Raw genomic sequence first — 27,936 nt, 5'->3', positions numbered from 1 at the left:
CTGCTGATGCTAATGATGGCACTTGCTCATGAGCCAAGCTTAGTCCGCACACGCCCTTTACAGGGGGTACAGTATCAGCTCCATTCAACCAATGTGAAAGTGGAGGTCAGAGATGTGAAGAAATGTGACCAAAGCCCAACGCTTGGTGAGCCAGGCACAGGCTCACAGTCCAAGTACTTAACCATCTGCTGCGTTAAGGGCCTCAAACTACACCTGAGGGAAGGAGGGTGGAAATGGCATTAGAGGTGGGCAGACACGAGCCAGTCATTCATGCCAAGAACAGTTTTTATTAGAAATACACGTTTACAACTTGGTGGCACCCTGGGGCAGATGGCCCTTGTCGTGTTTGTCTGCTTTCTTTCCAAGCTCTGGTCGCGGGGTCCTTTGGGCTTGAAGCACACAGCCAATGATTTCAACTTTACCATCCCAGACAGTCTCCATGCTCGGGGCCTGGTGAGAAAGATGCACCACGTCCCTTCCTGGATCAGCTTCTGGATGGAGGGTCTTGGCCTCTGGCACCATGGCCCCAATTCCTTCTCCTAAGAGAAGCCGGTGTTACTCACAGGTCAGCTGTAGCCATATCCTGATAGACCTGACACTGGGAAGAACAAGGGGCCGGAGAGGCTAATTTTCTGGTGCTGGCTCCAGTTTGTCTTCCTGAGAGGTGGAAGCCACGATAGGGGTCTCATCCCCACCATTGAGGGACTTCTGTTCACTACTGCTAGGTGACAGGCTCCTGCTGCCATGGGATCCCCAGCGGGTCAGGCGCTTCAGGGAGGAGTCCCGGCGGGCAAGCTGAGAGGGCTGGAAGCCTGAGAAAGAGCTGCTGGTGACGGGACGCTTGTCTGTGAGAGAGAAGAGAGGCAGGATGGATGGAGAAGGGAGCATTGTTAGGGGAGAGGTGAGGGCCTTGCCTCAGCCCTGGGGGATGAATAAGATCTGTGACCTCTGCCATCTGGGGAGATCTAGAGATAAGATATATCTTTTTCCCTCTCAAGCCCAGAGAAAGTTCCAGAGGTCCATTCCCCTCACCTCCGGGCTCAATGGGATGCATCAGCCTGTTCATCTGGACATTCCAGTGTTTGACATTGGTGCTGGCCTGGCGCAACTTCTGCTGGGCAGCCTGCGGGACAGGGCCAGTGGGAAATAGGTCAGAACTGCCATCCGTGGCAGAAGGTGCGGTTCTCATCAGGTTCACAGCCCCTTAGAGTCTGGTCTTAGCTACCTGATCTTCTTCCTGCAAAACCCGTGTGTGGCTGGAGGTGATGGCAAAAAAGCTTAGCACTGAGAAAGCTATGGAAAACCCTATCTTGGGCTGGAGAGATGGCTTAGTGGTTAAGGCATTTGCCTGCAAAGCCAAAGGACCCAGATTCAATTCCCCAGGAAGCCAGGTGCACAAGGGGGGGGGTGTGCATGCAGCTGGAGACCCAGACATGCCCATTCCTTCTCTCTCTCTCTCACCCCCTCCCATCCTCCCTCCCTCTCTCAAATAAAAAAATATTATCATGGGAGACAGAAGTCATCAGCAGTGAAAACCGTGGACACTGGAAGCCTCAAGTTTGGCCAGATAGGCCAAATGACTGAACAAGTGCAACAGTGGCATGTCTGCTCAGGGGGAAACCAACTGCTCTCTAAACTGGACTGAAGGCCCCCTCTATGGGAGGGAATACATGCCTGGTACTGAAAACCTAATCAAAAGCCTTTTGCAGGGGAGGTCATGAGCCTTGGGGGTATAGAGTCTGCTCTTGTCTGAATAAATATATATATAATATATATAAAATATAATATATATAATATATATAAATATATATATTACTCTCACCAAATTTCCCTGAAAGCACTACACTTAATGTCCATACTCATATATTAATGCTACTCTCACTTCTGGTTAGAGAAGCTTCTCTTTTCAGAGGGCAATGACCACTGGGATGACCCAAAAGGCAACATAGTGCTGAGAAGAAGGGATGGAGGAGTGTCCAGTACTGAAACATGTCACCCCTCCAAGGCTCAGAGTTCATTGCAGAACAGGTGGTGGAAAGAATGTAAGAGCCAAAGGAAGGGTACCACTCTTTATATACAACTGTCCGGACAGAATTTGGCCTCAATATCCAAGACCTTACAGTGCCTAGCAATATCCACACAAGACCCTCATAAGAGGAGAAAAAGATGATGACATCAAATTAAAAGAGAGACTAATGGAGAGGAGGGGATATGACGAAGAGCAGAGTTATGAAGGGAAAAGTGGGGGAGGGGAGGGAAATACCTTGGTTTGTTGCCTGTAAGTATAGAAGTTGTCAATAAAAATATATATATATTTGAGCCAGGCATGGTGGCACATGCCTTTAATCCCAGCACTAGGGAGCAGAGGTAGGAGGATCACTGTGAGTTTGAAGCCACCCTGAGACTACATAGTGATTTCCAGGACAGCCTGGGCTAAAGTGAGACTCTACCTTAAAAAAAAAAAAAAAAAGAGAGACTGATTGAGAGGGGAAAGGGATATGATGGAGAGTGGAGTTTCAAAGGGGAAAGTGGGGGAAGGGAGGGAATTACCTTGGGATATTGATTACAATTATGAAAGTTGTCAATAAAAAAAAAATCAAAATAATGGGAGGCAGAGGTAGGAGGATTGCCATGAGTTCGAGGCCACCCTGAGACTCCATAGTGAATTCCAGGTCAGCCTGGGCTAGAGTGAGACCCTACCTCAAAAAAAGTAAAAATAAAAATAAAAATAAAAACAAGGCTGGAGAGATGGCTCAATGGTTAAAGGCACTTGCTTGCAAAATCTGACAGCCCTGGAGTGAGACCTTACCTTGCAAAACAAACAAACAAAAGAAAGCAAGCAGGGCTAAAGAGATGGCTTAACAGTTAAGGTGCTTGCCTATGAAGCCTAAGGACCCAGGTTTGATTCCCCAGAACCCATGTAAGCCAGATATACATGGTGGCTCACTAGTCTGGAGTTCATTTGTAGTGGCTGGAGGCCCTGGTGCACCCACTCCCTCCCTCCCTCTCAAATAAATAAATACAGCGTTTGTACAGAAGCACCCTGAGGTGATGGGTAATGCTGACCCAGGAGCCGTAGGTTATTGCAGGAAAACCCCGGTGCCAGGGGTGGGGTACCTTCCAGTGAGCTGTTGGTCAGGGAGGTCCCTTAGGCCTCCAAAACAATAGAGGCCATTGCCAAGGCTCTTGGTTGTTATGGTAATTTGAATGTATGTCCCCATAGACTCAGATGTGTTTTTTTTTAACTTTTTTTATGAGAGAGAGAAAATTGGAGCTCCAGGGTCTCCAGCCACTGCAATCGAACTCTAGACACATACACCGCTTGCTGCACACGCACAGCCTTGCTCATGCACCACCTAGGGCACCTGGCTTACAGGGGATCAGAGGAGTTGAACATGGGCTCTTAGGCTTCCCAGGCAAGTGCCCTAACCATTAAGCCATCTCTCCAGCCCTCGGGTGTTTCATTAAAGCTTATAACCTAATCTCCAGCTGCCTGGCTGGAGGAGGGGTCACAGGGGTCCAGACCAAAGGTGTGTTTGGGGGTGGATCTGAATTCCAGGCCAAAGGTATATGAAAGCAGTTTGAGCTCTCAGGGTACTGCTTGCTGCCAGTTTTGTATCTGCTGGGTTTTTTCTGTTTGTTTGTTTTGTTTTGTTTTTGTGGTGTTTGCTGGCTACTAGTAGTTTCTCTCCACTTGGATTTATGAATGGCAGCCAGTTTCTTCAGCCAAAGATGGAATTTCCCCTGGATCTATAAACTTGAAATAAATCATTTCTTCCCATAAACTGTGTCTGTCTGGATGCTCATCCCAGCAGTGATCTCCTCCTTCCTCTGGCTCCCAAGTGCTGGGAGTAAAGGTGTGTGCCAGGGCTGGAGAGATGGCTTAGTGGTTAAGGTGCTTCCCTGTAGAAGCCTAGGGACCCAGGTTCAATTACCCAGTACCCACATAGGCCAGATGTACACGGTAGTACAGGCGTCTGGAATTAGTCTGCAGTGGCTACAAGCCCTGGCATGCCTGTTCATTTTCTCTCTGTCTCTCTCTCACACTCTCTCAAATAAATAAATAAAAATAAAATATACAAAGCCGGGCATAGTGGTGCACACCTTTAGCCCCAGCACTCAGGAGGGTGAGGTAGGAGGATCACCAAGAGTTCAAGGCCAGCCTAAGAATACAGAGTGAATTACAGGTCAGCTTAGGCTAGAGCGAGACCCTACCTTAAAAAAACAAACATTAGTATAAAATATAAAAAGAAAAGGTGTGTGCCACCATGCCTAGCCCAACATTAACCTGTCCACAACAGTTGACCACCAGAATTAGATGGCAAGACTCTATTGCTGAAGACACCACATGCTTCTGTTGCAGGATGCTGAGAAATCAAGCTGGAACTGAGCTAGAAGCCTCTTCCCTGTCAACCAGTTCTCCTAGCTCTGGAAAGTGCTATGCAGCCTGCTGAGGAAGAAAAGTCACCAACAGTCTTAACTGGCAGTGAGCCCTGCAAACTACATAACCAACCAGCCAAGCAACATGTGTCCTCCAGTGCAACAGTGGCATATCTGTCGTGGGGTAGCCAGCTGCTTTCTGACTGGAGTGGAGGTCCACTCCACAGGAGGGAATTCATGCCTCATACTGAAAATCTAGTCAAAATCTTATGTCTGAGGAGGTCATAAGCCCCAGGAGGGAAACCACTACTGTTGTCTGGCTACATGGATATATTATGCCGACCAACGTGCCCTCTAAAAATTCGTGTTTATACCCATACATTGTTAGTGTTGCTCTCGCTTTTGGGAAGAGACATTTCTTTTTTCAGATGGTGGTAACTACTGGGGAAATTCAAAACTCATCAATGTGTTAAGAAGTGACAGTTGGGCTGGAGAGGTGGCTCAGCAGTTGAGGCACTTGTCTGCAAAGCCTAAAGACCCAGGTTTGACTCCCCAGAACCCATGTAAGCCAGATGCACATGGTGGCTCATGCATCTGGAGTTTGTTTGCAGTGGCTAGAGGCCCTGGCATGCCTATTTTCTCTCTCATAAATAAATAAATAAATAAATAAACAAATAAATAAATAAATATTTCTTTAAAAGAAAAGATGGAGCCAGGCATGGTGGTACACGCCATTAATCCCAGCACTTGGGAGGCAGAGGTAGGAGGATCGCCGTGAGTTCGAATCCACCCAGAGACTTCATAGTGGGTTCCAGGTCAGCCTGGACTAGAGTGAGACCCTACCTCGAAAAACCAAAAGAAATAAATAAATAAGGAAGAAGAAAAAAAAGCCAAAAAATGAAATAAAATAAACAGCAGCAAATGTTTGCTCAGAACTTACTACGTTGTAAATATATTGGTTTCGTTGTGTTACCAGTTCCCTCCAGAAGAGAGACTTCACTCAACCAGCTGGCCGATCATGCCGAGGGCTCACCTCCACGTCCTCGTCCGCCCTCTGCCGGTTCTGCCGCACCTCCTCCAGCTGCTGCTGGGCCCGCTGCAGGGAGCGGCTCTGCAGCGCCATCTCCTGCTGCAGCTCCTGCTTCTCCTGCTGCGCGCGCTCGATGTAGCGCTCCTGCTGCTGCTTCAGCTCCATCAGCTCCATCAGCTTCTCCTCCTCCTCCTCCAGCAGCCTGCCGGGTGGGTGGGCGTGCGGCGTGCACGGGGCGGCTCAGCTCAGCACGCGGGACGAGGACGGGAGGGCAGGGCTGTGCGCAGGACGCCACCCTCCTCTCCCGGCCCCGGGAGCCTACCTGGTCTGGGCGAGGCGCACGGCCTCCTCGTCCCGCCTGGCCTTCACCTCCAGTTGCAGAGCCTCCTGCAACCGCTGTTGCATCTCCTCCAGCTCCGCGATGCGCTGCCGCTGCCGGGCCGCCTCTTCCTCCTTCAGTTCCATCTCAGCCTGCATGGAGGCCCGGGCCTGGCGGGGACGTGGAGCCCGGTCAATGGGACGCGGAATTAAGAGAGGCGGTAGGGGGTCCTTCCCCAGGGCTCTCTCTGCCAGGCTGCGGAGAGTGGGAGACCTGGGAGTTCCTTTTTTATTATTTTTATTTTAGTTTAGCTTATTATTATTATTATTTTGCTTTTTTTTTTTTGTTTTTCGAGGTAGGGTCTCACTCTGGCTCAGGCTGACCTGGAATTCACTATGGAGTCTCAGGGTGGCCTCGAACTCACGGAGATCCTCCGACCTCTGCCTCCCGAGTGCTGGGATTAAAGGCGTGTGCCACCACACCCGGTTTAGCTTATTATTTTATTTTATTTGTTTGCGGTTTTTTTTTTTTTTCTTCCGAGGTAGGGTCTCACTTTAGCCCAGGCTGAGGTGGACCTCACTTTATAGGCCCAGGCTGTCATCCACCTCACAGCCACCCTCCTTATCTCTGCCTCCACCACAGCCACTCTCCTTCTCTCTGCTCCGCAGGGCTGGGATTAAAGATTTGCGCCACCACGCCAGGCCCCCAGTTCCTTTATTTTTTATGTACTTATATTTGAGAGAGAGAAAGGCAGATAGAGGGATAGAATGGGTGTGCCAGGGCCTTGTAGCCACTACAAACAAACTCCAGACGCAGGAGCCACTTTGTACATCTGGCTTACGTGGGTACTGGGGACTCAAACTTAGGTCTGTAGGCTTCGCAGGCAAGTGCCTTAACTGCTAAGCCTTCTCCCCAGCCCGATTTCCTTTATTTTTAAGGCTTCCTGGCCTGACTCCTTTCTAAGAGTCTGATCATCCCTTTCCTAGCATTAGCCTTCCTGATCATAATTAGGGGCTGAGGATATAGCTAATTGGCAGAACCCTTCCCTATTATGCCCATGGCCCTGGGTTTGGTCTCCAACACCACACAATACCCACCAATTATTATTAAGTATAATTAAACAACACAATATGTTATGTTACAATTAAATAATATATTAAAATAAGCATAACCCGCTCCTTGCACCACCCCTAGTAATTATTATAATATAATATCATTATGGCTGGTGCAAGGAAGTGACTATAATTATCCATCACAATGAAAAGTTACTGAACTTGTTTTCCTTGAGACAGGGTCTCATGTAACCAGGTTGATTCTCCAGCCTCCACTTCCTAAATGTTGGGACTATAGGAATGTGCCACCATACCTGGCTTTATTGAGCTTTCTTTTTCTTTCTTTCTTTTCTTTTGTTTCGAAATAGGGTCTCGCTGTAGCCCAGGCTGACCTGGAATTTACTATGTAGTCTCAGGCTGGACTCGAACTCACTGATCCTCTCACCTCTGCCTCCCAAGTGCTTGGAAGTAAAGGCATGAGCCACCACGCCCGGCCACACCCATATCTTTATTGGGCGCTTTTAAAAAGTTGTTCACTGAGGCGTCACCCAACCTCTGCGAGTCCAATTCTGTTAGTATCAACATTTATGGCTGCCGGTGAAGCGCAGAGGGGCGCAGTCACTCGCCTGCTCTCTCAGGGCCCCTTAGGGCAGAACTGAGCTCTCTCCACCCTAACTCTCAAGCTCTCTGCACGCCTACTCCACCCCCGCATGCGTCCTGCCTGCCTCCCACCCTCCAGTTCCCAAACTGGTTTTACTTACATTTCAGCTCAAGTCTAGACCAAGCTCTGTCTGAACTTCACAATCACATAGCCCTCAGTGGCTCCGGAGAAAAGGTCTCTCTGAACCAGCTCCCATTCTACACCTGCCAGCCTCAGTCCCACTGCGCCTCACGTCCAGCCATTCCTGGGCCAGGTTCCCGCCCTCTTCTTTGAAAGCCACAGGCCCATGCTGACACAGACTCCTTGGAAGTCTTTCTCTTTCTGAAGTCCACCCAAGTACACCCCATTAGCCTAAAAGCCCCGCCTTCTACCCAAACACCACTCCTCCAGACCCCACCCACAGCATCTTTCAGCCCACAAGGCGGCCCTCAAGGCCACACCCAGAGCATCCTCCAGCCCACAGGCTCTGCCCAGACCCCGACCCTCTCTTCCCTTCAGGCCCCGCCCACAACCTTCTCCAGCCCAGGGCTTCACACTCTCCACCCAGGCTCCACCCCATCTATTCCTTTCAGACCCCGCCCACACGCAGGCCCCGCCCCGCAGGCCCCGCCCCGTCCTTCAGGCCCCGCCCACAGCTTCCTCCAGCCCCAGAGCCCCGCCCCTTGCCCAGGCCCCGCCCCATATCTTCCCTCCAGGCCCCGCCCACAGCATCCTCCAGCCCATGGCCCCGCCCCACCCCTTGCTCAGGCCCCGCCCCATATCTTCCCTCCAGGCCCCGCCCACAGCCTCCTCCAACCTCGGGCTCCGCCCCCAGCTCAGGCTCCGCCCACAGCACCCCCGGGCTCCGCCCCCGGGCCGGCCTCACCTGCTCGGCCTCGCGCAGCTGGCCCTCCAGAGCCTGCTGCAGCTCGCGGTGCTGACTGCAACGGCGCTCCTCCTCCTCCTGCAGCAGCCGCTCGGCTTGCCGCTGCGCCTCCTGCAGCAGCTCCAGCTCTTGCAGCTTACGCTCTTTTTCCTCCTGCAGCTGCTGCAGCCGCAGCATCTCCTCCTCCTTGGCTGCCCGGCGCCGCTCCCGCTGCTCCCGCTGCTCGCGCCGCTTCTGCCTCAGGTCCTTGTGCAGCGACGTCTTCCCCTCGGCCTGCAGCCGGATGGCTGTCTGGATGGCTGTGGGTGGGCGGTGCGGCCGGGGCAGGGTCAGCAGGGACTGGACCCCACCCCGCCCAGCGCTGCAGAGGAAACTTCAGGGATCCTCTGCCCAGTTTCCCCTGGCCACGTATTCTTTCTTCTTCTTCTTTCTTTAAACTATTTTTTTTTTTTTTTTTTTGGTTTTTCGAGGTAGGGTCTCACTCTGGTCCAGGCTGACCTGGAATTAACTCTGTCATCTCAGGGTGGCCTTGAACTCATGGCAATCCTCCTACCTCTGCCTCCCGAGTGCTGGGATTAAAGGCGTGCGCCACCACGCCCGGTTTTTAAACTATTTTTATTTATTTGAGAGAGAGAGAGAGAATATGGGCATGCCAGGACCTCCTGCCTCTGCAGATGAGCTCCAGACACATGCGACACTTTGGTGCATCTGGTTTTCCATGGGTACTGGGGAATTGAACCCTGGCCATCAAGCTCTGAAAGCAAGTGCCTTTTTAATTTTGTAAAATATTTTTATTTATTTGAAAGAGAGAGAATGGGTGCACCAGGGCCTTCAGCCACTGCAAATGAGCTCCAAACGCATGCACACCACCTTACAGGTCCTGGGGAATCGAACCTAGGTTCTTTGGCTTTGAAGGCAAGCGCCTTAATGACTAAGCCATCCCTCCAGCCCCATTGTTCCTTCTTCACAGAGAGGGTGACCTAGGCCGGCACTCACCAGCTGTCCACTCCTGACGCTGGCGTGTGTCCGAGGCGCTCATCTCATACGTGCGGCTGGCCGTCTTCACACAGAACATGCAGCGCTTTCCCTCACGGTCCGACAGCACCTATGAGAGGCCGGGGGCCCACCGGTCAGCCTGGCCACATCTTCTCCAGAGGTGTCCCAGCTAACACCCCGCCTCCTCCCAGCTGTACATCTTCTCTGGGACCTTTCCCAGTCAGCCAGGAGCCTGCATGGCAGGGTCTGGAACGGGTCATTTGGGGGTGCTTGTGACCCCACAGCTCTGAAGTACTGTCAGCATATGCAAGAGGTGATCAGCTCGATGCCAACACCCAGTGTGTAGTGTGTGTGTGAACGCTGGCAAGGTTGAGAATGGCCTTGGGGCACCCAGCTATATTTGGGTTACATGAATTGTGGTAGTTTAAAGGTACGTCTCCCACAGACTCAGTTGTTTTACTATAGCTTGTAACTTGGGTCTCCAGCCGCCTAACTGGAGGAGGGGTCGCTGGGAGCAGATGCTGGGGTCCAGCTCTAAGGTGTGTTTTGGGGCAGATCCGATTTCCAGGCCAAAGATGTGCTGAAAGCTTGAGCTCTGCCTGGGTCCTTGCTTGCTGCCGGGTTGTCTTCATTGCTTTTGGTGTGTGCGGGTTCCTAGTGGGCTCTCTCTCCGCTTGGATTTATGAGAGGCAGCCAGCTCCGTCTGCCACCAACGGAGCTTCCCCTGGATCTGCAAGGTTGAAATAAATCCCTTTCTGCCCCTAGCCTGTGTCTGGTTTGGGTGTTCATCCCAGCAACGTGGAGCTGTCTGCAACACTCATCTAAGCAGAAATGTGTGTCATGGCGGCTGTTTTCCTCTCGTCTCCATTCTCTGCCCTCACTTCCAGGCGCCTCACCTCCACGCAGCAGTGAGCGTCTAGCGGGATGGCGCCTCTTTTCTCCTTGCACTCTTCGCTCGCGAAGTAGCACAGGCAGCCAGGCTGCAGCTGGAACCAACGCTCCGTCCAGTTCTTCCTCAGGTGTCCTCTCTTCCACAGGTAGCCCTGCAACCAGAGTGAAGTCAGAGGCCTGCTAGGTCCCCACTGCCCCATCGGCAGCCCCGGTGGTCCTTCCCGAGCTCCCAGCCTGGCTGACCTGCTTCAGGATGTCTTGGATGAGCTCCTGGTACACTTCGTGGACGGCCATGCTGAGGGTCTCCCGCCCCACGCCCCGCAGGCACCGGCCTGAGTTGAAGAGCTCCAGCAACTGCCAGACGCTGAAGCCGCCTGTGGTCTGGGCTTCCTGGAACTCCTGGGCCAGCAGCTCCTCCAGCTCGCCCAAGCCCATCTCCAGACTCATACTGCCGAGGATCTTCTTCAGCAGGTACTCCACCTGGAGGGGACAAGGTACTAGGTGACCGTGGCACCAACACCAAAGAACGCTCCAGCTGGCTCCAGGAGCCTGTATCCAGTGCAAAGGACACAGGAAGGCCAGAGGACCACAGGCTGCTGTCAGACACCAGGACAGAAATTTGAGAGGGAACTTCAGATCTCCTAGCCCACCCCAGACACCCTCACTCTTTCCCAATCTCAGTCTTGTGCTTTTCTGTCTTAAGAGCAAAGTCAAGGGGGAGCTGAGAGCTGACGGCCAGGCAAGCATAAAATCACGTCTCATCCAACACCCTCACTTTGCATGTGACAAAACCAATGCCCAAAGAGGAAGTGACTTGCTTCAAGACACCCATAAGGTTGGGGCAAGCTAGAACTTCATTCGGGTTTCTGATTCCCATCCAGGTCCTTCCTTATTCCAAAGGCCAGTCCCCAGCCTTGGGGATCCTTGCTTTGTTGGGGAGCAAGGGGACCAGGGGAGGGGTAGGCAGGGAGGGGACAGGAAACCCATCACAGAGGAACAGGAAAAGTAGTGGTTGGGGTACATCCGGCTACCGTTTGTTGTTTCTGCATGTTGATCACAGAAGCAAGAGGCAGGCCTCCTGACCTCTAAGAGGCCAGCTTGCCCCACTTGGCAGATGGACACAAGGCCCTCTCCTGCCCCAGCAGCTCTTTGGGAATTCTCTTTAGCATTTTCATGCTTGGGCCTTAGACAGAGAAGCAGTCAGACATGCTAGGACTTCATGAAACACCTTCCTCTGTGTGGCCCTAAATCTACTCTGGGGCCTCCAGGGAGAATGAAAGGTTGGGAACAAGCCGACTGCGCTGGAGAGAGAAGTGGGCAAAAGGGAAGGACTGCGGATGGGCAGGGAAAGGCTAGCCTCAGCTTCTCCCAGAGGGGAGGAGGCAGATTCCTGGCCACTACCCCCAGCATGATCCAGCTCATGTGTGTGTGTGTGCGTGTGTGCGTGTGTGCATGTGTGGAGAAATCTGCCCTGGCCTTCCAGAGAAAAGGAAATAAATAAATAAATAAATAAATAAATAAATAAATAAATAAATAAATAAATAAAAGACAATCTGAAGCCAGAGCCAGACTTGTTTGCCTACCTTGAGTAACAAGAGAATTACTTCCTGTCTCAGTAAGGTCTCCCTTCCCTTTAATAAAGCACTTTCCTAGATTACCACAGTTCCTAAAAAGTCCTGCCTTTTGATCTGAAATGTTCACATTTTTTTTTTTTTTTGGTTTTTTCAAGGTAGGGTCTCACTCTGGCCCAGACTGCTGGAATCCACTATGTAGTCTCAGGGTAGCCTTGAACTCACAGCGATCCTCCTACCTCTGCCTCCTGAGTGCTGGGATTAAAGGCGTGCGCCACCACGCCCGGCTAAATGTTCACATTTAAAATGCTTAGCCAAAGCCAGCCAGGCATGATGGCACAGGCCTTCAGTCCCAGCACTCAGGAGGCAGAGGTAGCTGTGAGTTCGAGGACACCTTGAGAATACATACTGAATTCCAAGTCAGCCTGGGCTAGAGTGAGACCCTACCTTGAAAAACCTGGGGGGAAAAAAAAAGCTCAGCCAAACTAGAACTCAATGTGGCATGCGTCTGGAGTTTCTTTGTAGTGGCAGGATTCCCTGTGTGCCTATTCTTTTTCTCTCTCTTACAAATAAAATAGGCTAGGTGTGGTGACACATGCCTTTAATCCCAGCACTTGGGAGGCAGAGGTAGGAGGATCACCATGAGTTTGAGGCCACCCTGTGACCACATAGTGAGTTCCAGGTCAGCCTGGGCTAATGAGACCCTACCTCAAAAAACCAAAATAAGTGCTCTCTTTGGCAGCACATATACTAAAATTGGAACGATACAGAGATTAGCATGGCCCCTGCGCAAGGGTGACACGCAAATTCGTGAAGCGTTCCATATTTTTAGGGAACGCAAGCATCTGGAATTTGTTTGCAGTGGCTGGAGGCTCTGGCACGCCCTTTCTCTCTCTCTCTCTGCCTCTTTCTCTCTCTGTTGTTCTTAAATAATAAAAATAAAACAAAAATTTAAAAAAACAAAGTAAATAAAGAAATAAACAAAATAGGGTTGGAGAGGTGGCTTGGTGGTTATGGTACTTGTTAGTTGAAGCCTAAGGACCCAGGTTTGATTCCCCAGTACCCACATAAGGCAGATGTATATGGTGGCACATCCATCTGTAGTTTGTTTGCAACGGCTAGAGGCCCTAGCACACTCATTCTACTTCTCTCTCACTCTTTCTCACCATATGTGTGTGTGTGTGTGCCTCTTTCTCAAATAAATAAAAATATTAAAAAATAATTTCTCAAAAAGCCAAAAATAATAATAATAAAACAAATAAAATGGCTGAGCATGGTGGTACATGCCTTTAATCCCAGCACTTAGGAGGCAGGGGTAGGAGGATTGCTATGAGTTTGAGGCCAGCCTGAGACTACAGAGTGAATTCCAGCTTAGCTGGGGCTACAGCAAGACCCTACTTCAAAAAGCTAACTAGTGGGCTAGAGGGATGGCTTCTCAGTTAAGACATTTGCCTGCAAAGCCAAAGGACCCAGGTTCGATTTCCCAGGACCTACATAAACCAGATGCACAAGGTGGCGCATGCGTCTAGAGTTTGTTTGCAGTGGCTGGAGGCCCTAGTGCACCCATTCTCTCTGTCTCTCTCTCTGATAATCTTAAATAAATAAATAAATAAATAAATAAATAAATAAATAAAATTGGAAAGAAAAAAAAAAAAAACTAGCCAGGCGTGGTGGCACACGCCTTTAATCCCAGCACTCCAGAGTCAGGGGAAAGAGAATCACAGTGAGTTCAAGGCCAGCCTGAGACTACATAGTGAATTCCAGGTCAGCCTGAGCTAGAGTGAGAACTTACCTCAAAAAAACAAACCAAAAAACCTAACTCACTAACCAAATAAATAAAATGCTCTGACACCTGTGTGGCATTTACAGTGCTGCTTAATCAACTTTGCAGCTCACTCTTCTCCTGTGAGGACTAGCAGAACCCTGTGCAAGTGAACCTTTGGTTCTCTCTGCTCCAGTGTAGACAGTTCTAGGAAGGTGGAGGCCAGCAGTGGGCGATAACCGAGAAAAGAGACGTGGAAAGATACAGAAGGCATTCTGGCTTCCTTGGCCGCACGTGACTCATCCCTGGGTCTGTATCACCCTCACCTCATCGGGAACCATGATCAGAGGGTACTTGTCCTCAGACAGGAAGTTGAAGAGGCACCAGAGTCGGAAGGCATCCTGATTGGAGAGCAGGCTGTTCCCATTGCTGTCCGCTTGATAGTTCTTCTTGGCCGTCAGGGTCCAGCACAGCTCATCGAAGTTCTCCTTAACGAAAGCCCCTTCCTCCACCTGCCACCAAGCCTCTGAGTCAGTCAGTTGCTTTGTCCTGGCTTTCCCACCAAATGACGCGCCCCAGCTTAGTTTCTGGATTCATCTATGAATCCCAACTCCCCACCCTGCCAGGACCAGGGCCAAACTTGAACTGCTCCCACATCCTCTCAATAGCCCTGACCCACCTACCCAAGGCCCCTGACAACGGAGAAGCTTTCCTCCCTAGCCCAAAGGAGAAAGGAGTAGACACCTAGAGGACAGTAGGACCTTCAAAGACAGTGACAGGCGACGCAGTAGAGCTGGAAGCTGTGGGGAGTGTACTTAGGCAGGACCGAGCTTACCGAGCGATGGGCAGCGAAGGGTGGAAGCTAGATAGAAAAGCGGGAGTAAAAGCCGGGCATGGTGGCACACACCTTTCATCCCAGCACTCAGGAGGCAGAGGTAGGAGGATCGCTGCAAGTTCCAGGCCAGCCTGACATTACATAGTGAACGCCTGGTCAGCCTGGGCTAGAACAAGACCCTTCCTTGAAAAACAAAAACAGGGCTGGAGAGATGGCTTAGTGGTTAAGCGCTTGCCTGTGAAGCCTAAGGACCCTGGTTTGAGGCTCGATTCCCAGGACCCAGATGCACAAGGGGACGCACGCATCTGGAGTTTGTTTGCAGTGGCTGGAGGCCCTGGCATGCCCATTCTCTCTCTCCCTCTCTCTTTCTCTCTCTGTCTGTTGCTCTCAAATAAATAAATTAAACCAAAAAAATTGGGAGGCAGAGGTGGGAGGATTGCTGAGAGTTTGTGAATTCTAGGTTAGCTTAAACTAGAGTTACACTCGAAAAAACTAAATAAATATAATAATAATAATAATAATAATAATAATAATAATAATAATAATAGAAAAACAAAACAAGAAGCAGGGCGTGGTGGTGCATGCCTTTAATTCCAGCACTCGGAAGGCAGAGGTAGGAGGATCATGATGAGTTCCAGGGCCCCCCCCCCCATGACAGTGAATTCCAGGTCAGCCTGGGGTAGAGTGAGACCCTACCTCGAAAAACCAAACCAAAACAAAAAACAAGCAAACAAAAAAACAAGGGAGTAAGAAGGGGTCAGGTACTTGGGGCGTGAAGGATGGAGATGGAAGAGCAGGCGCAGGGATGGGAGCTTGCTGGGGAGGGAGCGGAGAGTTGGGGTGGCAAGCAAGGTGTTGGGGTGCTGGCCGGGTTGGTTAGAGACACCCTCCACAAGCTAGGCTCCTACCTTGTCTAGAATGTACTTGTTGAGGTAAGGCATGTAGCCCTGGCTGGACACTGGGCCATCGTCATCGTCCCGGAAGTGCTCCTCCAGGGCCACAGGGTCATGGGGGATGTGCAGGACTGTGTACAGGTTGTGGGACAGCACCTGAGACAGAGTGGCAGCTTGCCTTTCCTGAACTCCAACCAAACCTGGGCCGGAGGACTGTTCCTACCTTACCCGTTGTCACCACCCCTGTACCATCCCGCCCCGGCTCAGTCCTCTGCACACACTGCCTGGTTCAACACTAAAACTTACACAGCTCACCAAATACTTTCCATGGTTCGTGTCACTCATTACCACTCTCCACATTCACAACTTGACAGGTAAAGAAACCCCGAGGGGCTGGAGGGATGGCTTAGTAGTTAAGGCGCTTGCCTGTGAAGCCTAAGAATCCAGATCTGATCGCCCAGGACCCACGTAAAGCCTGATGCACAAGGTGGCACATGCATCTGGAGTCTGTTTGCAGTGGCTAGAAGCCCTGGTATGCCCATTCTCTCTATCTGCCTCTTTCTCCAAAATAAATAAATAATTTTTTTTTTGAGGTAGGGTCTCGCTCTAGCCCTTCTGACCTGGAATTCATTATGTAGTCTCAAGAGTGCCCTCGAACTCACAGCAATCCTTCTACCTTTGCCCCCAGAGTGATGGGATTAAAGGCATGCGCCACCATGCCTGCCTTTTTTTTTTTTTTTTTTAATCCCAGCACTTGGGAAGCAGAGGTAGAAGGATCCTGGTGAGTTCGAGACCACTCTGAGACTACATAGTGAATTCCAAGTCAGTCTGAGCTAGAGTGAGACCCTACCTGGAAAAACTAAAAATAATTTTTTTTTTTTTCCTTTTAAGAAAGAGAGAGAGAGCCGGGCATGGTGGTGCATGCCTTAATCCCAGCACTCGGGAGGCAGAGGTAGATAGGAGGATTGCCGTGAGTTTGAGGCCACCCTGAGACTATAGAGTGAATTCCAGGTCAGCCTGGGCTACAGTGAAACCCTACCTCAGAAAACAAACCAAACCAAACAAACAACAACAACAACAAAAAACCCAAAACAAAACAAAACCCCAGGCCCTGAGCTGTCTCTCAGTTGGCAGAGTTGGGGATTCACATCCAGCAGCCATGTTTCTCGCCATTCATTAGGTAGCCCCATTCTACAGACCAGGACTTTGAGGCTCATGGGATTCAGTAGCTTGTCCCAGGGCTTGGGATTCCAGTCTTGCTCTGTCAGATAAAGCTCATGTGCTTCCCACAGATGCCAGGCTAACTGCGGGATGGCACTGACTCCACAGTAGAAGATTCAAATTTATCATAGTTTCCATCAAAAATTCTGTTCAAGCTGCCCTGTGCTCAGCACCCACATGGGTCTGATCTGAGGAGTCCCCCACAAAACACTGAAGGGAGTTCAGGAGTTCTCAAAGAAGACTTATGAAAAAAATGGCCCGTGGGGGCTGGAGAGATGGCTCAGGGTTTAAGGCGCTCGCCAGCAAAGCCTGACGACCTGGGTTTGGTTCTCCAGTACCCACATAAAGCCAATTGCACAATGAGGTGCATGTATCTGGAGTTCATTTGCAGAGACTAGAGGCCCTGGTGTACCCATTCTCTCTACCTGCCTCTCTTAAATAAATAAATGTCATATATATATATATATATATATTTTTGGGGGGGGTTAGAGGTAGAGTCTCACTCTAGCCTAGGCTGATCTGGAGGCCACCCCAAGACTACATAGTGAATTCCAGGTCAGCCTGAGCTAAAGTGAGACCCTACCTCGAAAAACCAAACAAAACAACAAAACAAAACAGGATGAACACCTGGCAGGAGGCTAATGTTAGACAACATCCAGCACAGACGCCCAGGAGGACAGGGCTGGGCTTCAGAGTCCTTGCTGCCCTCAGGGAATGGACAACACCCAGAAATACACAATCAAGGGCCAGCACAGAACGTTTTGCAGAGCAACTTAATAACAGGGCAGATTAATAACAGTGGCTAATGATACTCTGTTTTTAAATCTCTATTGTTTAGAGTTTTTTTTAAATCACAAACAAGCATGGTGGCCCAGGCCTGTAATTCCGCACCCAGAGGCCGAGGTAGGATTGAGAGTTCGAGGTCAGCCTAGTCTACATAGTGTGACCCTGTTTCAAAACTTCCTTGCCCCTAATTTTTTTTTTTTAATTTTAGCATACACCAGACTAGCTGGCCCGTGAGCCTCCCAGGGTTCCTTTCCTCCACCTTCTGTCTTGCCATAAGAGCCTGAGAAAACAAATGCTCAGTGCTGTATGCTATAGTGAACAAGAGACCCTGCCTCAAAGTGGAAGGCAAGGGGCGGCACCCAGCATTGTCCTCCGACCCCCATACCAGCTCTGTGACACTCTTAATGCCACCCCCCACAACACACATAAATAAAAAAAATTAGTAAGGACTTTAATCTCAACACCACACCTAGCTGTTTCTTATCTTAAAATTTTAATTTATTCATTTGCAAGCAGAGAGAGATAGAGAGAATGGGCACACTGGGGCCTCCAGCAAACGAACTCCAGCGCAAGCACGACCGTGCATCTGGCTGTATGTGGGTACAGGCAAGCGCACCTTAGTCACTGAGCCAGCTCTCCAGCCCTCTTTTATTTTTATTTATTTAATTTTTTTAGGTTTTTCGAGGTAGGGTCTCGCTCACGCTGACCTGGAATTCACTATGTAGTCTCAGGGTGACCTCGAACTCATGGCAATCCTCCTACCTCTGCCTCCTGAGTGCTGGGATTAAAGGTGTGCACCACCATGCCCAGCCTCATGTTTTTTTTTTTTAATATTATTTATTTATTTATTTATTTTTTTAAATTTATTTATTTATTTATTTGAGAGCGACAGACACAGAGAGAAAGACAGATAGAGGGAGAGAGAGAGAATGGGCGCGCCAGGGCTTCCAGCCTCTGCAAACGAACTCCAGATGCATGCGCCCCCTTGTGCATCTGGCTAACGTGGGACCTGGGGAACCGAGCCTTGAACCAGGGTCCTTAGGCTTCACAGGCATGCGCTTAACCGCTAAGCCATCTCTCCAGCCCTTTATTTATTTTTTTGAGAGCAACAGACAGAGGAAGAAAGAGGCAGAGAGAAAGAGAGAGAGAATGGGCGTGCCAGGGCCTCTAGCCACAGCAAACAAACCCCAGATGCAAGTGCCACCATGTGCATCTGGCTCTTTGTGGGTACTAGGGAATCAAACCTGGGTCCTTAGGCATCACAGGCAAGTGCCTTAACTGCTAAACCATCTCTCCAACCTTTTTTATTTTATATATTTTAATTAATTATTTAACTTTGGTTTTTTGAGGTAGGGTCTCACTTTAGTCCAGGCTGAACTGGAATTCACTCTGTATTCTCAGGGTGGCCTTGAACTCATGGTGATCCTCCTACCTCTGCCTCCCAAGTACTGGGATTAAAGGTGTGTGCCACCGTGCCCGGCTATTTTTCTTGTTTGTTTGTTTATATTTTTATTTATTTGAGAGCGACAGAGAAAGAGGCAGATAGAGAGAAAAAATGGACGCACCAGGGCCTCCAGCCACTGCAAACGAACTCCAGATGCATGCGCCCCCTTGTGCATCTGGCTAACATGGGTCCTGGGGAATCAAGCCTTGAACCGGGGTCCTTAGGCTTCACAGGCAAGTGCTTAACTGCTAAGCCATCTCTCCAGCCCACGCCGGCTATATTTTAATTTTTGAGGTAGGATGTCACTCTAGCCCAGGCTGACCTGGATTTCACTATGTAGTCTCAGGCTCTCATCATTATCAGAATAAAAGTTGGAGTGCTTCCGGGGACCTTCAGGCCCTGGGCCTGGCCTGCGGCACCTTCTCCGACCAACCGCAATTGTCCAGCCATTTTGGCTCCTCGCTGTCCCACAGCACAAGCCGGGTACAGCGCCGCCTCTGGGTCTCTGCACTTGCTGCTCCTGCAGCCTGGACCATCGATGGCTGCCTGGCTTGTGCGGCCCTCTCCTTCCCACTTTGACTTCGATGTTGGCTCCTCAGAGAGGGTGCCCCGCTCATCTCATTTACACCTATAACCTGATCGAAATGCCACATCCCAGTCTGCCTCCTTCTATCCCACGAGATGTTTTAGTTATCTCCCGCCTGGCGCCAGTACGGGGGTGGGGAGTTCTCATTCACTGCCGTGTCACTGGGCTTTGTACACCGTGGATGCTCAATTTATATCTGTTGGTTGGACACAATGCCTCAGGGGAAGAAAGAGAAAAACTACAAATCAGGTAGACATGCACCAAATCTCTCTGAGCCAACTGGCTCCCCTGGAGGCCCATTTCCCTATCTCTGTAAGATAGTGATGTGGGTGTTGGAGGGGGGGAGTGCTGGAGGGATAGTTTATTGATTAGGGCACTTGCCTGCAAAGCCAAAGGACCCAGGTTCAACTCCCCAGGACCCTCGTAAGCCAGATGCATAAGTTGGCACATGTGTCTGGAGTTCCTTTGCAGCGACTGGAGGTCCTGATGCACCCTCTCTCTCTCTGCCTCTCTCTCTCTCCTTCACTCCTTCTCTATCTCAAATGAATAAAAATAAAATATTTAAACATTTTTTCTGATTTTTATTTATTTATTAGAGACACAGACAGACAGAGAGAGACAGAATGGGCACACCAGGGCCTCTAGCCAGTGCAAAGGAACTCCAGATGCATGTGCCACTATGTGCTTACATGGGACCTGGAGAATCGAACCTGGGTCCTTGGGCTTTGCAGGCAAGTGCCTTAACTGCTAAGCCATCTCTTCAACCCAAAATAAAATGTTATGTTTTGTTTTGTTTTAAAAAAGGCAATGATGTGGGGCTGGAGAGATGGCTTAGCGGTTAAGGTGCATGCCCGTGAAGTCCAAGGACCTGCACTCTATTCCCCACATAAGCCAAATATACAAGGTGGCACACGCCTCTGGAGTTTGTTTGCAGTGGCCGGAGGCCCTGACACACCCATTCCCTTTTTATCTGCCTCTTTCTCTCAAATAAATGAATAAGATTTGGGCTGGAGAGATGGCTCAGCAATAAGGCCTGAGAAGCCTAAGAATGCCTGTTCGAATCTCCAGGTCCCACATAGCCAGACACATAGTGACGCAAGCATGCAATGTCGCACATGCGCACAAGGGGGCGCACGTGTCTGGAGCGCGTTCATAGTGGCTGAAAGGCCCTGACATGCCCATTCTCTCTCTCAAAATAAAATAAGGGCTGGAGAGATGGCTTAGCGGTTAAGCACTTGCCTGTGAAGCCTAAGGACCCCGGTTCAAAGCTCGATTCCCCAGGACCCACGTTAGCCAGATGCACAAGGAGGTGCACGCGTCTGGAGTTTGTTTGCAGTGGCTGGAGACCCTGGTGCGCCCATTCTCTCTCTCTCTGTCTGTTGCTCTCAAATAAATAAATAAGAATAAAGAAAAAAATTTACATAAAAAATGAAATAAAATAATTAAAGCCAGGCGAGGTGGCGCATGCCTTTAATCCCAGCACTCGGGAGGCAGAGGTAGGAAGATCACAATGAGTTTGAGGCCACCCTGAGCCTACATAGTGAATTCCAGGTCAGCCTGAGCAAGGTAGGGTTTCAGTCTAGTCCAGGCTGACCTGGAACTCACAGTGATCCTCCTACCTCTTCCTCCTTAATGCTGGGATTAAAAGTGTGCACCACTACATCCAGCTTGTTGCTTATTACAATTACTACTACTATTATTATTATTGGGACAGGGTTTTATGAAGTCCAGACCAACTATAAACTCATTGTGTAGCTGAGGATGACATTGAATTTTTTTTAATTTTTATTTTGTAATATTTATATTAGAGAGAGGCAGAGAGAGAGAAAGAGAGAGAGAATGAGCACGGCAGGGCCTCCAGCCACTGCAAATGAACTCCAGACGCATGTGGCCCCTTGTGCAACTGGCTTACATGGGTCCTGGGGAATCGAACTTGGGTCCTTTGGCTTTGCAGGCAAGTGCCTTAACTGCTAAACCATCTTTCCAGTCCAATGACCTTGAACTCTTGCCTCTACTACCCAAATGCTGGGATTATAGTCCTGCACCACCATAACTGGTTCACATAGTGCTGGGGATTGAACCCGTGCTAGGCAAGCACTCTGCCGACTGAGCTACAAAGCCAGCTCGGTTCCCTTGCGTGGTGCATTCACCTACACCGACCTCCAAGGCCTAGGCAGCCTGCGCCGCTCGCCGCTGGCGTCTGAGGAGCCCAGGGCTGGGCTCTGACACGTGGAGCTGGCAGGTGTCTATTCGAAGCTCCATACAAGTCATACAAGTCAGGGCGCTCGCCTTGGAGGAGGCTGACCGCAGCCCGGCTGGCTTCCTGCGCCTGGGGCGGTGGGGTAGGGCTAGGACGGGGTCAGGCTGGAAAGGAAATGGCAAGGGTGGAGGGGAGGCGCGGGGAGCTCACTCGCGGGTCTCAATCCGTCCTGGCTTTGCAGCCAGGGACTCCCATTCTCCTCTTCTAAGGGTGAGGAAATGAGACTAAGGGGGAGGACGTCTAGCCCAAGATCTAGCTCCTCTAGCTCCACGCTCTCTCAAGAGGCATGCTCACCGGAAGTTCCTCATCACCTGGGGGCAGGTGAAACTAAACCACAGCCACCCGGCCCTGGTCTGTTGACTCAAGAGTTTCCAAGGGTGGGGTCCAGGTGTCTGTATTTTTCACAAACTACCAGCTGGGTTCCCCCTCCCCCTCCCCACCCCACCCCACCCCATCCCACTCCACCCCACCCCATCCCACTCCACCCCACCGGCCCTGATCTCTAGGTGGGCAGCCACAGTCCTGAGAGGTTCTACGCAGTCACCCTCCTTCCAGGGAGGGGTGGAGCCGTTCCGCATGGGGATGTAGAGTTTTCCTAACATGCAAGGCAGAGGGGTGGCCGTCGGGTCTACATTGCCGGCAGGGAATCAGGAGGGCTGGCCCTGTACTTCCCAGCCTGCAGACTCGGACCACCTTGCCTGATCAGGTGTGGGGGGTGGCAGATGGACACACAAGACATCCACCAAGCAGTGACTCCAGAAAGTGAATAATCTCTCTTCTAATTTATCTTGTGTTTTTTTTTTCAAGGTAAGGTCTCGCTGTAGCCCTGGAATTCACTGTGTAGTCTCAGGGTGGCCTCAAACTCATGGCAATGCTCCTACCTCTGTCTCCCGAGTGCTGGGATTAAAGGTCTGTGCCACCAAGCCCAGCTACTATTTTATGTGCAGGCAGAAGCAGACAGGGAGAAGAGAAAGAATGGGTAAGGGCAGCCCAGGGCTCTAGACACCGCAAACAATTACAGAGCATGACCTACTTTCTGTGCATCTGGCTTTACATGGGTACTGCGAAATTGAACCTAGGTCAGTAGGCTTTGCAGGCAAATGCCTTAACTGCTGAGCCATCTCTCCAGCACCCCAAGTGCTAGGATTAAAGGCATGCACCACCACACCTGGCCAAAATGTTTGTTTTTTTTTTAAATATATTTTTTACTTATTTATTTGAGAGAAAGATTATAACAAAATAAAATTTAAAAGGTTATTTTTAGCCGGGCAGCCCTTGGGAGGCAGAGGTAGGAGGATCACTGCGAGCTCGAGGCCACCCAGAGACTACATAATGAATTCCAAGTCAGCCTTGGATATAGTGAGACCCTACCTCGGAAAACAAAAACAAAAAGACAACATCAAAAAAAAGTTACGTTTGTAGCCTGGCTCAATGGCTTGATGGACCTCAGTGCAAGCCTACTGAAGAGAGCCTGGAGGATCAGCAGTTGGTCACCCAGATGGAGAACTGCACAGGCCCAAGCCAATGCAGCGCAGTCAAGTGCTCAGCCGCGCTCCCCTCCCCATCCACCATTACCCTGGGGAGACTCCTCGCAGCACCAAGGCAAAGCCCGGGAGCCCAGCTGAGAGGTTTCTTGACTGCCTGTGCTTAACCTTCCCTCCGGAAAGCCATCACTCTGAGGGCGAGCCTCTCCATAGGGCCTGTTAAGAGGTCTGTTCTCCTCAAGTTCTCTCAAGAAGATTCTGGAGAACCTTGTCAAACACTCCTGAGACGTGCTCAGTTTGAACCCACATGGGCAGGACTGCCCCTCCCATTGGCCGGTTTTCACTATTCTCAACTCTACTGGATGGAAGCTGTGTTACTTTCCACAAGAATTCGGAGAGCAAAGGGTGTGATTTCACCCCCACCCCCACCCCACTTCAGTTTCTAGAGTTGTGTGGGAGGAACTCAAAACACTACCAATTCCTTGGATTCTTTTTTTTTTTTTTTTTTGTTTCCAGGTAAGGTCTCACTCTAGCCCAGACTGACCTGGAATTTACTATGTAGTCTCAGGCTGGCCTCAAACTCAGTCCTCCTACTTCTGCCTCTGAATGCTGGGATTAAAGGTGTGCGCCACCACGCCCAGCTTGCTTTAATTTTATTTATTTATTTATTTATTTTCGAGACAGAGTCTCACTATGAGATCCTCCTGCCTCCACCTCCTAAGCACAGGCGTGTGCCATGCCATGCCATGCCAGGCCCTTGGGCTTTGCCCAGGACTCGCCCTTCTTCCTCCCAGGGCCACAGCAGGAATGTGTTCAGGATGGCCAAGGCAGCCTGGCACCTACCAGCAGGTCAGAGAAGAGACAAGGACTTCACACAGGCAGAACTTGCCCTGGGCTAGAACAGTCTCTTGTCTGGCCCGGGCGGAGGACCCCATGGCTAGGGACAAACTAACCCCAAGACATTGCCCCTCTCCCCAAGTCTGCAGGGGGCAGAGGGCAGGGCGCTCCCTGACCGGTTATCTGTATCTGTGTGTTTCCTCCTCTGCCTTCTGACCACTTCTCCCTTACTGCTGGCCTCGACCCCACCCCCAAGTCTGTCACTACTTCCTCTTGTCCCACCGTCCACTTGAATCGGCTTGGTGGGAAATTGCGCCCCTCCAATTAAGGGACCCTGCCATTTCTTCTTTTTTTAAAAAAAATATTTTATTTTTATGTATTTATTTGCAAGAGAGGGGGAGAGAATGGGCGCGCCAGGGCCTCCAGCCACTGCCAACAAACTCCAGATGCATGTGCCACTTTGTGCATCTGGATTTACATGGGTACCGGGGAATCGAACCCAGGTTGTTAGGCTTTGCAGGCAAGTGACTTCACCGCTTAGCCATCTCTTCAGCCCCATTTCTTCTCTACTCCCCCCAACCCCACACTCCCACAGTTAGCTCAGGAGTGCACGTTTCTGTCAGGTAGGTACATTAGTTCCGTGAGCAGGTGTCAGTGTTCAGTTTGAGCTGGGGAGCGGCACGGGCAAAGTCCAGGTGTGTGTGTGCTCACGGAATGTTCCCTAAAGGAGCCGGGCTGAGAGACGCACGCCTTTAATCCCAGCACTCGGGAGGCAGAGGTAGGAGGATCGCCATGAGTTTGAGGCCACCCTGAGACTACATAGTGAATTCCGGGTTGGCCTGAGCTAGAGGAAGACCCTAACTCCAAAAACAACACAACAAAAAAAGTGGGGTTCAGAGTATGTGGCTGGTCAGAGACTCACACAGAGGTTTAAGCTGGGAGGCCTCACTGGCTGATAGCACCGGAAACAGGAACCCCTGAAGGCTCTGCTGCTTGTGTGTGAGGCACACAGAGGGCCTGGAAAGGTCTCTGGGGCCACACAGGTGGAACACAGCACCGTGGCGATGAGAAGCCCTGGGGCTTGGGGCTGCTGTGGTGACATTAAAGTGATAGAGGGGAGGTGGGTGTGGGGTACAGAGTTTCTGCCAGGTTGGTGTTTGGATGATCTATTTGCTTCCATGGGAGGGGCCCAGCTGGATGACAGGAGCTACAATAAAAGGGCTTTAAGGGGCTGGAGAGATGGCTCAACAGTTAAAGGCACTTGCTTGCAAAGCCTGATGGTCTGGGGTTCAGTTCCCCAGTCGCCATGTAAAGCTGGATGCACAAAGTGGTATATGCACCTGGAGTCTGTTTCTAGTGGCAAGGAGGCTGCAGTGTACTCATTCTCTCTCATTCTCCCTCTCTCGCTCTCAAAAGTCAATAAATTAGGGCTGGAGAGATGGCTTAGTGATTATGGCGCTTGCCTGCAAAGCCTAAGGACCCAGGTTCCATTCCCCAGTACCCAAGTAAGCCAGATTCACAAGATGGCACATCTGGAGTTAGTTTGCAGTGGTTAGAGACCCTGGAGCACCCATTCTCTCTGTATTTACCTCTCTCTCAAATAAATAAATAAATAAATAAATAAATAAATAAATAAATAAATAAAAATAGGGCTGGAGAGATGTTTCAGTGGTTAAAGTGCTTACCTGCAAAGCCCAAGGACCTGAGTTTGACTCTCCAGTACACAATGTGGCTAGAGGCCCTGACACTTTATCTACTTCTCTCACTCAAATAAATAAAATATTTAAAATATATAAATAAAATATAAATTTGTTTAAAACAAGAAACCAGCCAGGTGTGGTGGTTCACACCTTTAATCCCAGCACTTGGGAGGCAGGGGTAGGAGGATCACTGTGACTTTGAGGCGACCCTGAGACTACACAGTAAATTTCAGGTCAGCCTGAGTTAGAGCCAGACCCTACCTCAAAAAAACCAAAACCAAATCGAACAAACAAAAAAAAGAAATTATTTTTTTAAAGGGATGTTGCATGTGTCTTGCTAGATCTTTACATTCTTTATTTTATTTTATTTTTATTTATTTGACAGAGAAAGAGGGAGAGAGAGAAAGAAAAAGAGAGAGAGAAAGGGTACGCCAGGGCCTCCAGCCACTGCAAAGGAACTCCAGGCGCGTGTGCCCCCTTGTGTATCTGGCTAATGTGGGTCTTGGGGAATCTAACCTGGGCCCTTTGGCTTTGCAGGCAAATGCCTTAACTGCTAAGCCATCCCTCAAGCCCAAAGAAATTATTATTTTTAAAAAATATATTTTATTTATTTATTATTTGAGAGAGAGAGAGAGAGGCAGAGAGATATATAGATAGAGGGAGGGAGAGGAAGAGAATGGGTACGCCAGGGCCTCCAGCCACTGCAAACAAACTCCAGATGCATGCACCACCTTGTGCATCTGGCTTACATGGGTCCTGGGGAATCGAACCAGGATCCTGTGGCTTTGTAGGCAAGCACCTGAACTACTAAGCCATTCCTCCAGCCCCCAGAGAAATTATTTTCTTAAAAGGGATTTAAATAGGACGGAAGAAGAATGTGTTTCCCCCTGCCCAAGGGGCTGAAGGTGGCAGAAGACCCTCCTTGCCAGGGAGTTAGAACATAATTCTTCAGATGTTCACCGCTCTAGCCAAGGGTCAAACTGTGAGATAGAACCCGCTGGCACATCCAAGTTCCGAGGGTCCAAGCATGCCTATTCTGTGTTATTTGCCAGGTTCCCAGACACCCGCTGCCTTGGTCGTTAGCAGTGGAGGTGGCCCTGTATCATCTGAGGGGAGACATCAGGAAACGTGGAGCCACACAGCCTCGTGTGAGAGAACCCGTAAGGCCGATCCTCTGATTGGAGGTCCCTAGTGCCCCTGGTTCAGGCTGCCTGTACCTACCCCTCACCTTGACTAGGGCGGGGAGGCAGCACCAACCCATGACTGGACAACGGCACAGAAACCTCTAGGCCTCCGGGGAACCGTCCAGGCCACAGGCGGTTTTAGGGTGCTCACTGGTGGTACATATTATGGGCTCAGCTTCCACTGGCTGCCTGACTAAGGTCTCCAAGCCTAAGGCCAGCTTCCCAGCTGGCTGTGCTCCTGCGTGGGGAGCATGGTGAGCGGAAGAAGAGGTGCATGGGGGGGTCTTCAGTCCTGCACCCCCCCCCCAGCCAGCCTGCACTGTGGGTTCAGTAGCCAGCTCGATCTTAAGCTCCAAAAGAAGTTAAGTAACTGGCAAGTACTAACTGTTCTTCACAGCCAGGAGGAAGCTGCAGGGAGGAGGAAGTGCGTGCCCAAGCATGACTCTGGGGAGCCCACACGAGCCTGGGAAGGGGCCTGGCACTTGGCCCTCAGAACCCCATGATGCCATCTCGACCATCCAATCAGGGAACAGGGTTCGGGGCAATGGCTCTGGACACTGTCTGCCGGTACCTCTGGGCGGTGGGCAGCAGCAATAACAGCAGCATCGGCTGAGCAGTGTTGGCCCGATCACCCGGTGCCAACACTCCACCCCGGGCTCGGGCAGCTGGACGGCAAGATGCCCACCGACTGGACTCCCGGCGGGCAGCAGGGGCGGGCGTGGGGTCCGCCACCCTCCCCCGGGCCCCGGGCGTGCCTCTCACCTTGAGCTGGGACTTGGAGACCTTGCCGCTCTTCTCCACGTCCAGCGCGGTGAAGGCGTACCAGATGGACTTGAGCAGCTCCCTGCGCAGGGCCATGGCTGAGCCGCCCGCCCGCCCGGGGGCGGCTCTGACACCCAGATCCGGTTTCAGGAAATGCAAACGGCTGCAGACCGCAGAGAGGCCCGGGTGCGGAGTGAGAGCTCCACCTGCCTGCCCCCTTGGGTTTCCAGGGCTGGCCTGCTGCTCTGGGACCTTGCAGGGAGCAGGGGACCAACTTCCCCAGGATGCCACCCTTCATCTGGATGGGCCTGGCTCCTTGGACATGGGGAGCCTTTTCACAAGCCTCCTGTTCCAGAACCTTCTGAAAGTTCCTGTGCTCTCAGAGACAGCTCACGAGGGGGAAAAAAAAAAATAAAG

At 50.8% G+C, this 27,936-nt stretch overlaps 1 protein-coding gene and 1 non-coding gene across 2 annotated transcripts; one reads left to right on the top strand and one right to left on the bottom strand.

The window, feature by feature from the left end:
- Nucleotides 1–267: 267 nt before the first annotated feature.
- Def6 (DEF6 guanine nucleotide exchange factor) lies at nucleotides 268–27,632 on the bottom strand. Its single transcript, XM_045156604.1, has 11 exons — nucleotides 27,520–27,632; nucleotides 15,271–15,411; nucleotides 13,854–14,039; nucleotides 10,438–10,674; nucleotides 10,200–10,346; nucleotides 9,304–9,412; nucleotides 8,308–8,606; nucleotides 5,733–5,899; nucleotides 5,414–5,612; nucleotides 1,033–1,123; nucleotides 268–845 (listed from the first exon to the last, which is right to left on the bottom strand). The coding sequence occupies exons 1-11, from the start codon at nucleotides 27,613–27,615 to the stop codon at nucleotides 625–627; spliced, it is 1,893 nt and encodes a 630-aa protein (XP_045012539.1). The 5' UTR covers nucleotides 27,616–27,632; the 3' UTR covers nucleotides 268–624.
- LOC123463083 lies at nucleotides 12,492–12,595 on the top strand. Its single transcript, XR_006638695.1, has one exon. It is a non-coding gene; the product is annotated as a U6 spliceosomal RNA (small nuclear RNA).
- Nucleotides 27,633–27,936: the final 304 nt, after the last annotated feature.

Source organism: Jaculus jaculus, chromosome 8, assembly GCF_020740685.1.
Source record: "Jaculus jaculus isolate mJacJac1 chromosome 8, mJacJac1.mat.Y.cur, whole genome shotgun sequence".
Taxonomy (NCBI): Eukaryota; Metazoa; Chordata; class Mammalia; order Rodentia; family Dipodidae; genus Jaculus; species Jaculus jaculus.
The sequence above is the reverse complement of the archived record's forward strand: the minus strand, read 5'-3'. Positions and strand labels throughout refer to the sequence as shown.

What these genes read in the sequence shown, in the direction of transcription:
- Def6 (XM_045156604.1), bottom strand. Translation starts at nt 27,615, where the DNA reads ATGGCCCTGCGCAGGGAGCTGCTCAAGTCCATCTGGTACGCCTTCACC. An exon ending in TCTCCAAGTCCCAGCTCAAG is followed by an intron (nt 15,412 to 27,519) that starts GTGAGAGGCACG and finishes ACTCTGTCTCAG; the next exon opens with GTGCTGTCCCACAACCTGTA. An exon ending in GGGCGGACGAGGACGTGGAG is followed by an intron (nt 1,124 to 5,413) that starts GTGAGCCCTCGG and finishes CCTGTCCCGCAG; the next exon opens with GCTGCCCAGCAGAAGTTGCG.